The sequence below is a fragment of the Homalodisca vitripennis genome, chromosome 8 (genome assembly GCF_021130785.1).
Source record: "Homalodisca vitripennis isolate AUS2020 chromosome 8, UT_GWSS_2.1, whole genome shotgun sequence".
NCBI lineage: Eukaryota > Metazoa > Arthropoda > Insecta > Hemiptera > Cicadellidae > Homalodisca > Homalodisca vitripennis.
Window position 1 is genome coordinate 33,261,053 of NC_060214.1, and position 12,839 is coordinate 33,273,891.

At 37.3% G+C, this 12,839-nt stretch overlaps 1 protein-coding gene across 1 annotated transcript in view; it reads right to left on the bottom strand.

The window, feature by feature from the left end:
- Positions 1 to 12,839, bottom strand: part of LOC124367525 — a 277,317-nt gene that overhangs the window by 64,664 nt on the left and 199,814 nt on the right. Inside the window, exons 71-81 of the mRNA XM_046824409.1 lie at positions 11,785 to 12,096; positions 10,599 to 10,922; positions 10,202 to 10,522; positions 8,538 to 8,852; positions 6,859 to 7,185; positions 6,456 to 6,782; positions 5,586 to 5,897; positions 4,441 to 4,767; positions 3,648 to 3,977; positions 2,818 to 3,126; positions 228 to 560 (exon numbers count right to left, since the gene is read on the bottom strand). Of these exons, the coding sequence (XP_046680365.1) occupies positions 228 to 560; positions 2,818 to 3,126; positions 3,648 to 3,977; positions 4,441 to 4,767; positions 5,586 to 5,897; positions 6,456 to 6,782; positions 6,859 to 7,185; positions 8,538 to 8,852; positions 10,202 to 10,522; positions 10,599 to 10,922; positions 11,785 to 12,096 (3,537 nt within the window). The remainder of the gene's footprint in view (positions 1 to 227; positions 561 to 2,817; positions 3,127 to 3,647; positions 3,978 to 4,440; positions 4,768 to 5,585; positions 5,898 to 6,455; positions 6,783 to 6,858; positions 7,186 to 8,537; positions 8,853 to 10,201; positions 10,523 to 10,598; positions 10,923 to 11,784; positions 12,097 to 12,839) is intronic.

Genomic DNA, 12,839 nt, shown 5'->3' on the forward strand with positions numbered 1-12,839 from the left:
TACACTGGATTCCTTTCTTTGTTACACCAGAAAAATAACCTGCATTATTTTGTACCAATATCATTAAGATTAATTTATTTTTAGTTGATAATTCATTAAGAATTATGTTATTTAGGTTTGTGCGCAATAAAACATTTAGACAAAATATGCTGATTTGTAGGTTGATCAATTTGTTTACTATGTATTCTCAAAAGGTTATTTTTGAGGACAGTTTATAGAAGTCTTACTGATCGGTATCGGTGAGCACTGAGTGAACGGGTCTCCAGTGAAGCCTTCATTACAGGTACAGATAGGCAGGTGGTTGACGACATGGCAGTTAGCGTTTACTCCACACGAGCCTGGACACGGGTCTCTACAGCGTTGCTTGATACAGGCCATCTGACTGGGACACTCCGCGCTAAGCACACATTCGGGCCGACAGGTCGGTGGGGACCCGATGTAGTCTGGCAGGCACGAACACGCTGGCACACCCCCTACCATCTGACACTGCGAGTTCGGACCACACGGTGACGGGAAGCATGAAGGTGCTGGCGATGTTGGCGGGGCAACTGGCTCTGCTTCTGTTGCAAACATCATAAAAATTATGAACATTTCTAATATGAAATATTGGTTAAATAATTAGAATTGTTCATAATTAATCTGTGAACTGCTTAGACAACGGTAAAATTGTGTACATGCCTATACTTAGCAGACCAGACTATTAAAAGCAAAGTTAGAGTGGTATAAATATTTACTTGTAAAAATTTGTTTCCTTATAAAAAAAGTAGGTGCTTTGTTCATATGTGATACGAAAATGTACTTCCAAAAAATGTTAAAGTGGTTTTCAAAGAGCGTTACAAACATTTTGGTGAAAATTTTAAAGAGATATCCTAGTAGTTACAGTTCTTACAATTATTCTTATGAACCATTATATATTTTTTCCAACAATAATTTGTAGTGAGTGATCCAAGTGGCATTAAAATAATTTTAATGCCACTTGGATCATTACCATTAAAATACTTTTATTAAGTGTTATTAAAATATGTAATATTACAACCTTGCAATGTGATCTGTCCAAATTTCAGTGTCGATGAAGAGTTACTATCAGTACAAAAATTTATAACAATCATGTACAAGCTATACAGGACCGTGGTCAATATTATGTATGTTTCTCATCTTACGAAATACCTCTTCAAGAATTAAATGAAGTGTAAGCATCTGTCAATTATATGATATAGATGAGTTATAATGTGTTGGATAAGTAAATATTTAATAATGAGTAAATATGTGGTAATAATATTGTATCAGTTTAGGATCTGTTATCGGCTTACTACAGCGATACTAAAATATTAAAAAAAACTGTAATTGTGATACAATATTTAAATTTGGAAAATTTAGATGACACCACCCATGGAAGTAAAAGAAATAAGAATATAGCCAAAAATAATGTGGAAATACTGTTAAACAGTTAACCCTTTAAGCGTCATGAAAAATTGGACCTGATCCTTGATTAAGTTAGAATTTTTTTTAATTTCCAATGTGTAAAGTTAAATTTATTTTCCTTTCTGTATGTCAAAATAGAGTTATTTAATGGTAAATAAAATTTGTTTAGCCCTTTTTGGATTTCCTAGGCTAATTTTTAACTTTTGAGAATATTGTAGAATAGCAGTGTAGTTGTCACTAATTTTTTTATAATTTATTCAGTAAATAGGGGAATGAAACACAGTTTTACAGATAAACATAATACTATATTACAAACTAATAAAATTAGAAAAATACAAAAGTACACAAAGAGTGTTTATTTGGTGGCGGGCTGCCACAACTGGCATTCCGCGCCTCTCCCGCAAACCACTGTTATCGCGTGGACTTTGAACCTTTTTATCGCTCGGCAACCTGTAGGACGGCCTTGCGGGGCTTGAATTATGTTTCTTGCTTTCTGATAACATCCTTATGACCGTAGTAAAAATATGAAAAAGTTTGGGGTTGACCAAGTAATTGCTCAGAATTACCAAATCTTCAAATTCCGAATCGTCTGGATTCGCCATTCACGCGAATAAAGGTAAAAAAACACTACCGATAAATAAACACTGGACACTGCTGTATATAATATGAATAATTTACTTTAAAAAGAATAGGACACAACAGAAAATTAGCGATAACCGAAATACATGTGCGTGTACCGGACGCTTCTCACTAACTAACTGACTAGATGCCTTGACGGGAGCTCCCGTCAATGACTTTGTGAAAGGCGCAAGGCCACGCCCGTTAGACAGTGTTTGGCCAATTAGAAGCCACTGCCACTCCCATTGTAATAGAATTTGTGGCAGGGCAACCCGTCTGTATGTCGCATAACTACTAGAACCATCTAGCAGCAAAATATTCAACTAACATAGCATTAAGAAAATAAAGAATGCAAAAACGCGGATCCACGGCAATAACGTTTTGAGCTTGTAGTAGCCCTCCGCGGATCCGCGTCAATAACGCTGGAAAGGTTAAGTTTAAAATAATTATTTTGCACTGTACATAAGTTTTACGTTAGCTATGGTATTAAAATGCCGAAGAGTGAAGACAAGTATTGTTAAAAAACATTACATAATATAAAAGTGAAAGCAATTTAAATTAAATATTTTTAAAAACCTATTGAATTTGCTACATTGAGTGTAACAAAACAATACACCATGAAAGGCCAAACAAGGTAAAACTGTATCTTATAGGCTCTGCACAATGCTAATAACTGACTCGGAATTCATACAGTAAATGGGATGAAATTCACAATACTGTAATGAAAATAATGAGATAAAAAAGACAAACTGCAAAAAAAGTGCAAGTACTACTTACGAATTCGCACACATTGGGAGAACGGATCACCAGTGAAGCCGGGTGGACAGGCGCATATGGGGTTGTGATTCTTGGTGGTGCATTGTGCGCGCACGCCGCAGGTGTTAGGACAGGGGTCAGCACAGCGCTGGTTGACGCAAGCACGGTCCAAAGGACACTCGGAGCTGACCACACACTCGGGTCGGCAAGCCGGTGGTGCACCGATGTAGTTAGGTTGGCAAGAGCACACTGCTTGTTGGTTAACGGCTCGGCACTGGCTGTTGGGTCCACAAGGTGACGGCATACAAGGATCCTCCGGCCTCGGTGGAGCTATAACAGTCACAGTTTCAACTGACAATGGTTTATGATAAACCTAACCTCAAAACATGATATTCTTTATTTGACTGATCTCTTCTTGTGTGAATTATTTTAGCAGTTTAAATTCTCATATCTAGAATTTTACTTACATTTGGAATATTTACTGATGTGGTTATCATAAACTAAATTTCTGATAACCACAATGTAGACATAGCTAACAAAATAAAATTACTGCCAAAGACTTGGTGACACCAACTAGCAAACATTTCTTAACAGCTGATATAGTTCAATGATTTTGTGCAATACCGAAATACTCATATCAGTATTTGATATATCGTCCAAAACCAACGGAATGATATGCACCATCATTGATGTTGTCTACATTGAAATGAAGCTTCATGGAAAATTTCAAGTCTGAACGTTGCTTTGTTCTTGAGATATCATGCGGATAGACAGACAGACAGAATTAAATTTTTCAGCCTTCGAGTGATAGTCTTTGCTTACAATCAACCAAAAGGGCAATTAGAACTTACGTGTTGGTGGTGTGGGTCTACACATTGAGAATGGGTCACCAGTGAAGCCAGGTGGGCAGGAGCAGGACGGTATATGGTTGATAACGGCACAGTCAGCTCCGGTGCCACAAGTGCCAGGACAAGGGTCAGCGCACTTGAAGCGGATACATGCTAATCCAGGTGCACAATCAGGGTTGGTCTCACACTCGCGCCGACAACCACTGTAGGGATCTCCCTCGAACCCTGGAAGGCAAGTGCAGGACCCCACACCATTCCTGTTGGTGCAGTCTGCGTTGGCACCGCACGGTGATGGGAAGCAAGGATCTGTCACGACCGGAGTGCGCTCTGTGGCTGTGGGGACGAAAATCAAACATCAGCAGGTAAACTGTTAGTGGCATCACTCCATATCAGGACCTGTTATGTAGATGTAGGTGGAGCATCGTCACGTCTTAGGAAACAAACTTGTACATCATTACGGAACATGAGACATGGTAAATGAACCAATCACTTTGATAACTGCAGAAATTGAAGATTTGGTAATTATTAATAAATTTACATGCCGTGGGTGTAAGAGGAATGACAAAAGAATCATACAAGTAGTTTACATAAATTAAGAGAGTAAAATATACGACCTAAACAAAATTCCAAATTTTAAAATTTGTACAACTACAATACACAGTGTTACACAATTTTTCATTTTTTGCGCTGAACATAATATTCACAACTGCCAGAACCATCAGTAGGAGTCAATCATGTTCAGTTGTTAGTTTACCTAAATTAAACCAAAGTTAAATAGCTTAAATCACTTTCTTACTGGAGATGGGTGCAGGCTGACAAACAGAAGAAGGATCGCCGATAAAGCCTTGCGGACAGGTGCAGACAGCGGCGTGATTGACTACTCTACACTCCGCATTCTGTCCGCACGCGCCGGGACACGGGTCCTGACAGCGCTCATTGCGACATGCCAGGTTACTGGGACATTCGGCATGGATGGTACATTCCGGGCGACAGTTGGGCGGGCGGCCGACATAGTTCACCTGGCACGAACATGCAGGTGTGACGCCCACAACACGGCACTGCGAGTACGGGCCACACGGTGACGGATCACACGGGTTTGTGGGCGGAGCAGGCGTTGTGGAGACTAAGGGATAGAGACAGGCACAGAGTAGAGAAAAGCACACAACACCACCACACAGATAGAGAATAAAAGAGAAAATCATTTGTCAACCAATCAATAAACTAAACATTTAAACAACTGAGCAAAATTATATGAAATAACTTGTTCTACAAGATTTCCAAAGAATAAATTTGAAATCATATAAAAAAAGTTGTAGTGCTCAGATAATACAGAAAAATTTAAGATTGAAAATAATATGAACTAGCAAAGATACACTTTCATAGTGAAGAAAGAATGAACGTTTAAGAAGATTTTAGTCTTTAGAAATCATTGATAAAAACAAATGAATCAACAAAACAATGCAAAACCCAAAGTTTATAAAAGAACAAATATTTAAAAACTATAGAATACTATGATTGGAAGACAAATGAATACAAACATGTACTAATGAACAAGACAGAGGACACACTAGGGAAGATTAAGAAAGTAATAAATTGAGATAAAAACACTGATAGAATGCTAATAAGTATACATTCAAAGCAAAAGTGATTAAAAAAGTAAAAGTATCAAGGACAAAAATTTAGAAATCTATGAAATATAAAGAAAATCAACTTTGTTAACAATTATCTAAAGTAATGCAAGTACAGACTTGAAGAAAGAAAAATTTTACATATAATTTTGAAAAGAATAAGGCATTCTAATTCTAAAGTCTGATTCACATCAAGCCTTTGTTGAAGAGTTCGAAGTAAACAGTTTTAAAACAATAAATTAAGTAAATTTACAGAGGAAAAGAAAAGACTGAAATAAGAATACAATAGTAAGATAAGAGAAGAACTCCTTACTTTCTATTTTAGAACATCGAACAAAGGGATCTCCAGAAAATCCAGGCGAACAACTACAAATGGGATTGTGGTTGACGACCTGGCACCTGGCGTTGAGGCCACAAGTGCCAGGACATGGGTCGGCACACTTCTGGTTGATACAGGCTTTGTCCTGAGGACAGTCGGAGCTGACCATACACTCAGGTCGGCACGATGGGGGAGAGCCAATGAAACCGGCCAGACACGAGCAGACGGCATGACCGTTGACCTCCCGACACTGACTGTTGGGCCCACATGGCGATGGACGGCAAGGGTTGGTTGGGGTCGGTTGGGCTGACAAGCAAAGCAAACATGCAGTCTAACAGTAAAGTACAGGACACAGAACACAGAATGAGAAGACAGAAGAGAAAGATAAAAAGTTCTATATGATAAATCACTATCAAATATTCCAAACATGTATTGATGCTATAAAAAAGATCAAAGTTGAGAATTAAATAATAACTACCAGTTTAAGACAGGAATTAAATTATTTATATATGGTATCATACCATCAAAATTACATTAAAAACTACAGTATTAAACAATTTGTCTAATAAAAATGTATACTGCAAAGTTTTCAAACCAGCAAAGATTCATGACACTAACCAGTTAATTTATACTTGATATAAGCCATAGGCATGGAATTTTTCTAGCTCACTTTATTGCCTACATTAGAAACTTCCATTTAAACCCCTCACTCTTTTTAAACTCTTGACTCTGCTACTTGAAGTGCTATTATAGCTTACTTATACAGGTTTTAAGAAAATTCAATCAAGCTCCTAATAGTTCTACCAAGAACTAAAGAACAGGTAAGTAAGGTATGTAGGACAGTAAGAGAAGAATATATCTTACTAGGTGTTGGAGTAAGTACACAGTTTGTAAGAGGGTCTCCAGAATAGCCAGGCAAGCAAGAGCAAGATGGAGCGTGATTGACAACACGACACTCCGCGTTGAGGCCACATGTTCCCGGACAGGGATCCCGACACTTGTTGTTGACACAAGCCTTGCTGCGGTCACAGTCCGAGTTGATGACACACTCGGGCCTACAGCCGGTGTAAGGGTCACCGAAATACTCGGGTAGGCACACGCAGGAGCCTGCACCATTGCGTTCCTTACACACTGCATTAGCTCCACAGGGAGACGGGTTGCAAGGGTTCCTTGGTCCTTCCGTTGGAGGAACTGCAATACACAACAAAGTTAAAACTGTCCTTCCAGATTGAGAAAGGGAGGAAGATTTCCAAGTAAAGTTCCTTACTTGCTTGTATCTGCGAACACCCAGCGAACGGATCGCCGGTGAAGCCCGGCTCACAAGAGCATTGTGGGGCATGATTGACGACGACACAAGTGGCTCTGGTGCCACACGACCCTGGACACGGATCTCGGCATCGCTCGTTCTGACACGCCAAGTTACCCGCACACTCGGCATTGATGGTACACTCCGGGCGACAGTTGGGTGGACGCCCGACATAGTTGGGGAGACATGAGCAGGCAGGGTTGTTGGCCACCACACGACACTGAGAGTTGGGGCCACACGGGGATGGAACGCAGGGGTTTCCACTGGGTGGGGTCGGGGTGGGTGGCTCTACAATATACATGCATACACATTGAGACGACATGCAGACAGGGAAGAATAGTATGAACAAGATAAATGAAACAAATAGTTCCTAGATCCTCAAGTAATAAATAAAAAAGCTTGCAATAGCAAGAGAAATTATAGAACATAAAGCAGAAAGAAAGTAACAGATTTGGCATAAGGATAATATTTATAAAATAGTAAAAGAAATTTGCTAAAATCTTTCGAAAATATATACTGCAAAAAAGAAATATATACTTTCGAGAAAACTGCAAAATTCTTATATTATAATGTGAATTATATCAACATTAACGAAAGCATTTTGTTAGAAACCTAATTTTGATTTTTGTTCAAAAATATGCTATTTTGTATCAAAATGAACGATTAAAGAGTGTTATTTATTAACAATAAGAATTGTATTTGTGATTATAATAAAAATTTGTGTCATCTGTATGTACATTCACTCACATATTTCACAGGCAAACAAAGACCTCCCCATAGTACAAGTAAAATGACTAATAATGAGTTAATGATTGATGTTTAACAAGTAATTGAGATTTACTGCATTGTTTGACAATGATTAGAGCACGAGAGACTGCCTATACTGATGATATGATATGATAATATGTTTGCCATCAAAAATGAAATTTTGTAAAATATCAAGTAAAATACACTGTTATAATAGAGCGTGTACTATTTCAGAACATTTTTGTTTTCTTCAAAATAAATAATTACAAATATGTTCCTGATTTAAAAATAGTTACTGTTAATTTTATAATTTACATTACAAAACTCCTTGATATTTTAAATAACTACCACTATATAATCTCTGTGTATATATTGAACTGCATGGTGTTCTTTTCTTGCCTGTACTGGTGGCCATCTTGATTTTATCTCCATAAGAACAATGTCAAAATTCAAAAAAATCACACCATTAGTTTTGGTTGTAGAGTTATGGGAGATGTCTCTTAAAGATATAATTTATACTCATCCAAACACTTCATGTTTTTTCAATATTATTATTGGTTATTCAGAAAAACTCAAATTTTTAAACTTTATCGCTTAAATATTAAAAAATTATACACACTATAAAAGAAATAAATAGCATTTGGATCCATATTAATTTTCAATTTACCAATAATTTGGAGACTGATTAGAAATGATAGTATATTTTATCTAGTACATTTTGGTAACATAAAGAACTGAAAGAAAGAAATATTTTAGCAATCGTTCCCCAAATGTTTTGAAGCAAATCTACATTGTGAAACTAGTTCTACTTTATTTCGCAACACACCGAATGAGAACAACACAATTAAAAAGAGAAGATAAAGGGTAAAGGACAGTGACAGCAAGGTGCTTACTTTGATCCCTGACACACTGGGCAAAAGGATCCCCGGTAAAGCCAGGGGCACAGCTACAGATGGGGTTGTGGTTGACGACCTGGCACCTGGCATTGAGGCCACAAGTGCCAGGACACGGGTCGGCACACTTCTGGTTGATACAGGCTTTGTCCTGGGGACAGTCGGCACTGACCATACACTCTGGCCGGCACGAGGGGGGAGAGCCGATGTAGTTAGGCTGGCAAGAACAGACGGCGTGACCGTTCACTGCCCGGCACACACTATAGGGTCCACATGGTGACGGTTCACATGGGTTTAGAGGAACCACAGTCTCAGCTACAAGCAAACATTGCAATGGAAAACATGCATGGAGAACAGAAAAAAGACACAGCACAGTAATGCAAGATAAAATAACAAAAGTAAACAAGGTAGAGAGTCTAGAAGTTGTATTGCATCAAAGCAAGTCCTTGTACTAAACATTTAGATTCAGATGTTTGCAAAAACTTGATGTAAATTTATTTAGGTCAGTATAAAATAGGTTTTAATTGACATTTAAGTAATAATAATTAATTCTCAACCAGTGATTGAAATAATCACTAAACATCATGGGTAACTTATCATTTACATAGTTTTATTAAGTTATTTTTTTTTAAATCGTCAAAGTTTACATAATTAATATCAAAGTTCCCAAAAATATCTAAAGGATAGATGAAGTATCTGAATATGAGGCATGTCCAGAAAGTAAGTACTGATCACTGAAGTGTCGTTGCAGCACTGGTTACACTCTGCACGTGATCACTTATTTCTATAGTTGATCAGTTTCATTAAGACCATCATTATGGTTGATTAATTTTTTTTTTATTATATCTGTTTAAAACAGCTGATAATCCCACTGGATATAAAATTCAGTTTTTGGATACAAGGAATGTTAAGATAGCAGAAATCTATTGTGATATTACAGAGATCTACAGTGAAAGAGCAATGATTGATGAATGGTGCGGAAGTGAGTTCAATGAAGGATAGAGAATACAAAGTGACCATGGTGAAATGCAAAGTGGGAGGCCCTCTGAGTGATATAAAATTATAGAGGACAGATAATTCAAAATGAATTTTTACAAATTACAAGAAAGATTTTGAATGAGATTGTAACATAACCAGATGGGTTAGGTTATCACAAAATGTGTTTCCGCACTATTGAACAGTTCAGTTAGAAACAATTCAATCACATGCCATAGAGGCCAAAGCTGGTACACTTTGACTATCTCTTGTCCTTGCATATGCTAAAAACAAATATACTTATACAAAATGGTAGGTAAATAGTAAGAACTTTAAATGTGATAACGAAGCACAAAATGGAGTACAGATAATGTTGTCTTTACAAGTAGAATGTTCCTTCGTGGAAGGTATATATGATCTGCTCATCTATTACACGTGCCTGAACAATGGAAGAAAATATGTTGAAAATAGTTTAAAAGATACAACATTTGTGTAAAAAAATTACTTGAAAAAGGTTTTTTATTTTTTATTTCAAAACTACTTTTATTTTGGACATGCCTCATATTATTACAAACACTCAAATTTCAATTGGTATCGAACCATAAAGTGTTATAAGAAATAATTTCTGAAAAAAGAAGATACAGAAAAAAGAAACATATATAAACAAAAAGAAGGAAGCGTATTCTTACGAGGAGGACGATGGCATGCACTCATGGGTTCTCCAGTGAAACCAGGCAAGCAAGAACAAGACGGTGCATGATTTATTACGCGGCACTCAGCGTTGAGGCCACAAGTTCCAGGGCAGGGGTCTCGACACTTGTTGTTGACACAAGCCTTGCTGCGATCACAGTCGGAGTTGATGACACACTCTGGCCTACAGCCGGTGTAAGGGTCACCGAAATACTCGGGTAGGCACACGCAGGAGCCTGCACCATTGCGTTCCTTACACACTGCATTAGCTCCACAAGGAGACGGGTTGCAAGGTTGTCTCGGGCCTTCCGTTGGAGGAACTGCAATACACAAACCTGTTAAAACTGCCCTTCAATACCTAGCGGAAGCGAGATGTTGAAAAGCTGCGTTTCTTACTTTCTAGTATCTGCCTACATCCGGCGAAGGGATCGCCGGTGAAGCCTGGCTCACAAGAGCATTGCGGGGCATGATTGACGACGACACAAGTGGCTCTGGTGCCACACGACCCTGGACACGGATCTCGGCATCGCTCGTTCTGACATGCCAAGTTACCCGCACACTCGGCATTGATGGTACACTCCGGGCGACAGTTGGGTGGACGCCCGACATAGTTGGGGAGACATGAGCAGGCAGGGTTGTTGGCTACCACACGACACTGAGAGTTGGGGCCACACGGGGAGGGAACGCAGGGGTTTCCACTGGGTGGTTGTACAGCAGGCTCTGCATAGCACAGGCAACACAGAGGATAGTAGAGCATGCATAGATATAGAGCAGAAGTCAGACATAGAGGCCACAAGAACACATAAAGAAATGGATTAAAAATAGGCACACAGAAGTTTTATAAGACATAAAAGGAATTGAAAATACAGATTTTGAAGACTTTACTGCCAATTTTCATTTTTTAACTGAACCAATCAATCAATACAAGTTACGAGAAAGAAGGTTATTTACTTATTTCACAAGCATTTTAATTTGATAAATACTAGATGCATTTATGTTCTAGCTTTAGCTTTTTTGATTTGTAGATGCTTATTTGTCATTTATATGCAATTTCTTAAGTACAATTTAATACATATCATACTTGCTAATAATATATTAATAAATGCATTTTTTTAATTAAATAAAAGATTTTATACATGGTCTTATGCAAAACATAGTACTTGATGATGACACTTTAACGAATTTAGTCAAAACATGTTTGCTTCCCAAAATTATAAATGTAATTGAAGCAAAACTAACAGATTTTTAACACAGGAGACATATATTAGTTTGCTTCCTGCGTTTACAATAAAAATAATATAGAAAAACTGAAAGTTGTGATCGATACAAGATCATTGTCATTGTTTAAATGTTGATCGACAAGTTAATTTCAATACAACAAATAAGAATACAGTAGAATTTTTTTTAATTTGTGTATATACGTTACTTAGTGTTTACTTCATAAAGTTTTTAATTACAGAAACAGATCAAGTAAGAAACATAGTAAAAAGAGATTGAATAATTCATAGACAATTAAGGCACATTTAAGAATAATAATTATTGATGAAATAATAAAATAGAAAGATAGAAGAGGAAGGCTTACTCTCTTGCAAGCAACGGACAAAAGGATCTCCGGTAAAGCCAGGGGCACAGCTACAGATGGGGTTGTGGTTGACGACCTGGCACCTGGCGTTGAGGCCACAAGTGCCAGGACACGGGTCGGCACACTTCTGGTTGATACAAGCTCTGTCCTGGGGACAGTCGGCACTGACCATACACTCTGGTCGGCACGATGGGGGAGAGCCAATGTAGTTAGCTTGGCACGAGCAGACGGCATGACCGTTTACTGCCCGGCACACACTATAGGGTCCACAGGGTGATGGCACACACGGGTTCTTCGGTTTGGATGGTGTCACTGCGGTGAAGAGAGAAATGTAAAGAATAGAAAGAACAAGTATAAAAGATGCACAGGTTTTAGAAGCAAAGAGAAGTTCCTAAAGCTCCATTTAATTTTTAAATAAGTTTGTTCAGAAAAACTCTGTTAACCGATTCCTCATAGTGCAAATAACTTTTTATAATGATACAACCAATACGCTCTATTCGAATAATAATCAACCGCCTGTATGTTAAAAATATAAAAAAAAATAATAAACACAATGATAGGTGTTAATATGTTACTAACATTCTACAACCAAGTCAAGCAGAATAGCCTTATGGTTGAGAATTTGTTTGACTTCTTTAGTTTTAATTACAACATACAGGACTTTATGATTACAAAGAGAAATTAGTGAATAAAAAAAAAAAAAAAAAAAAAAAAAAAAAAAACTGTTTGGAAAAAACCAAATCTAATCTTCATTTTACCAAATATGTTCCAGAAGATTAAGATAGAGTAAGATAATTTTAGTTAAATAACTGATTGGATGAAACCTAAATTATTTATTTCCATTTTTAGAATAATTTTGTAGTTCTATAATCTTACTAAAATGTACTGCAATAGAAAAATTGTAATACATAAAGTCCATTAACATTCAGTACATTTCAAAATTATTATTCAATCCTTCATTTTTAATTGGAGATTTATACATTTTTAAATAAGAGGCATTTGTAAATAGCTTGTTGTTTGTACTGATAAATGTCTTTTCACAAAATTACACATTT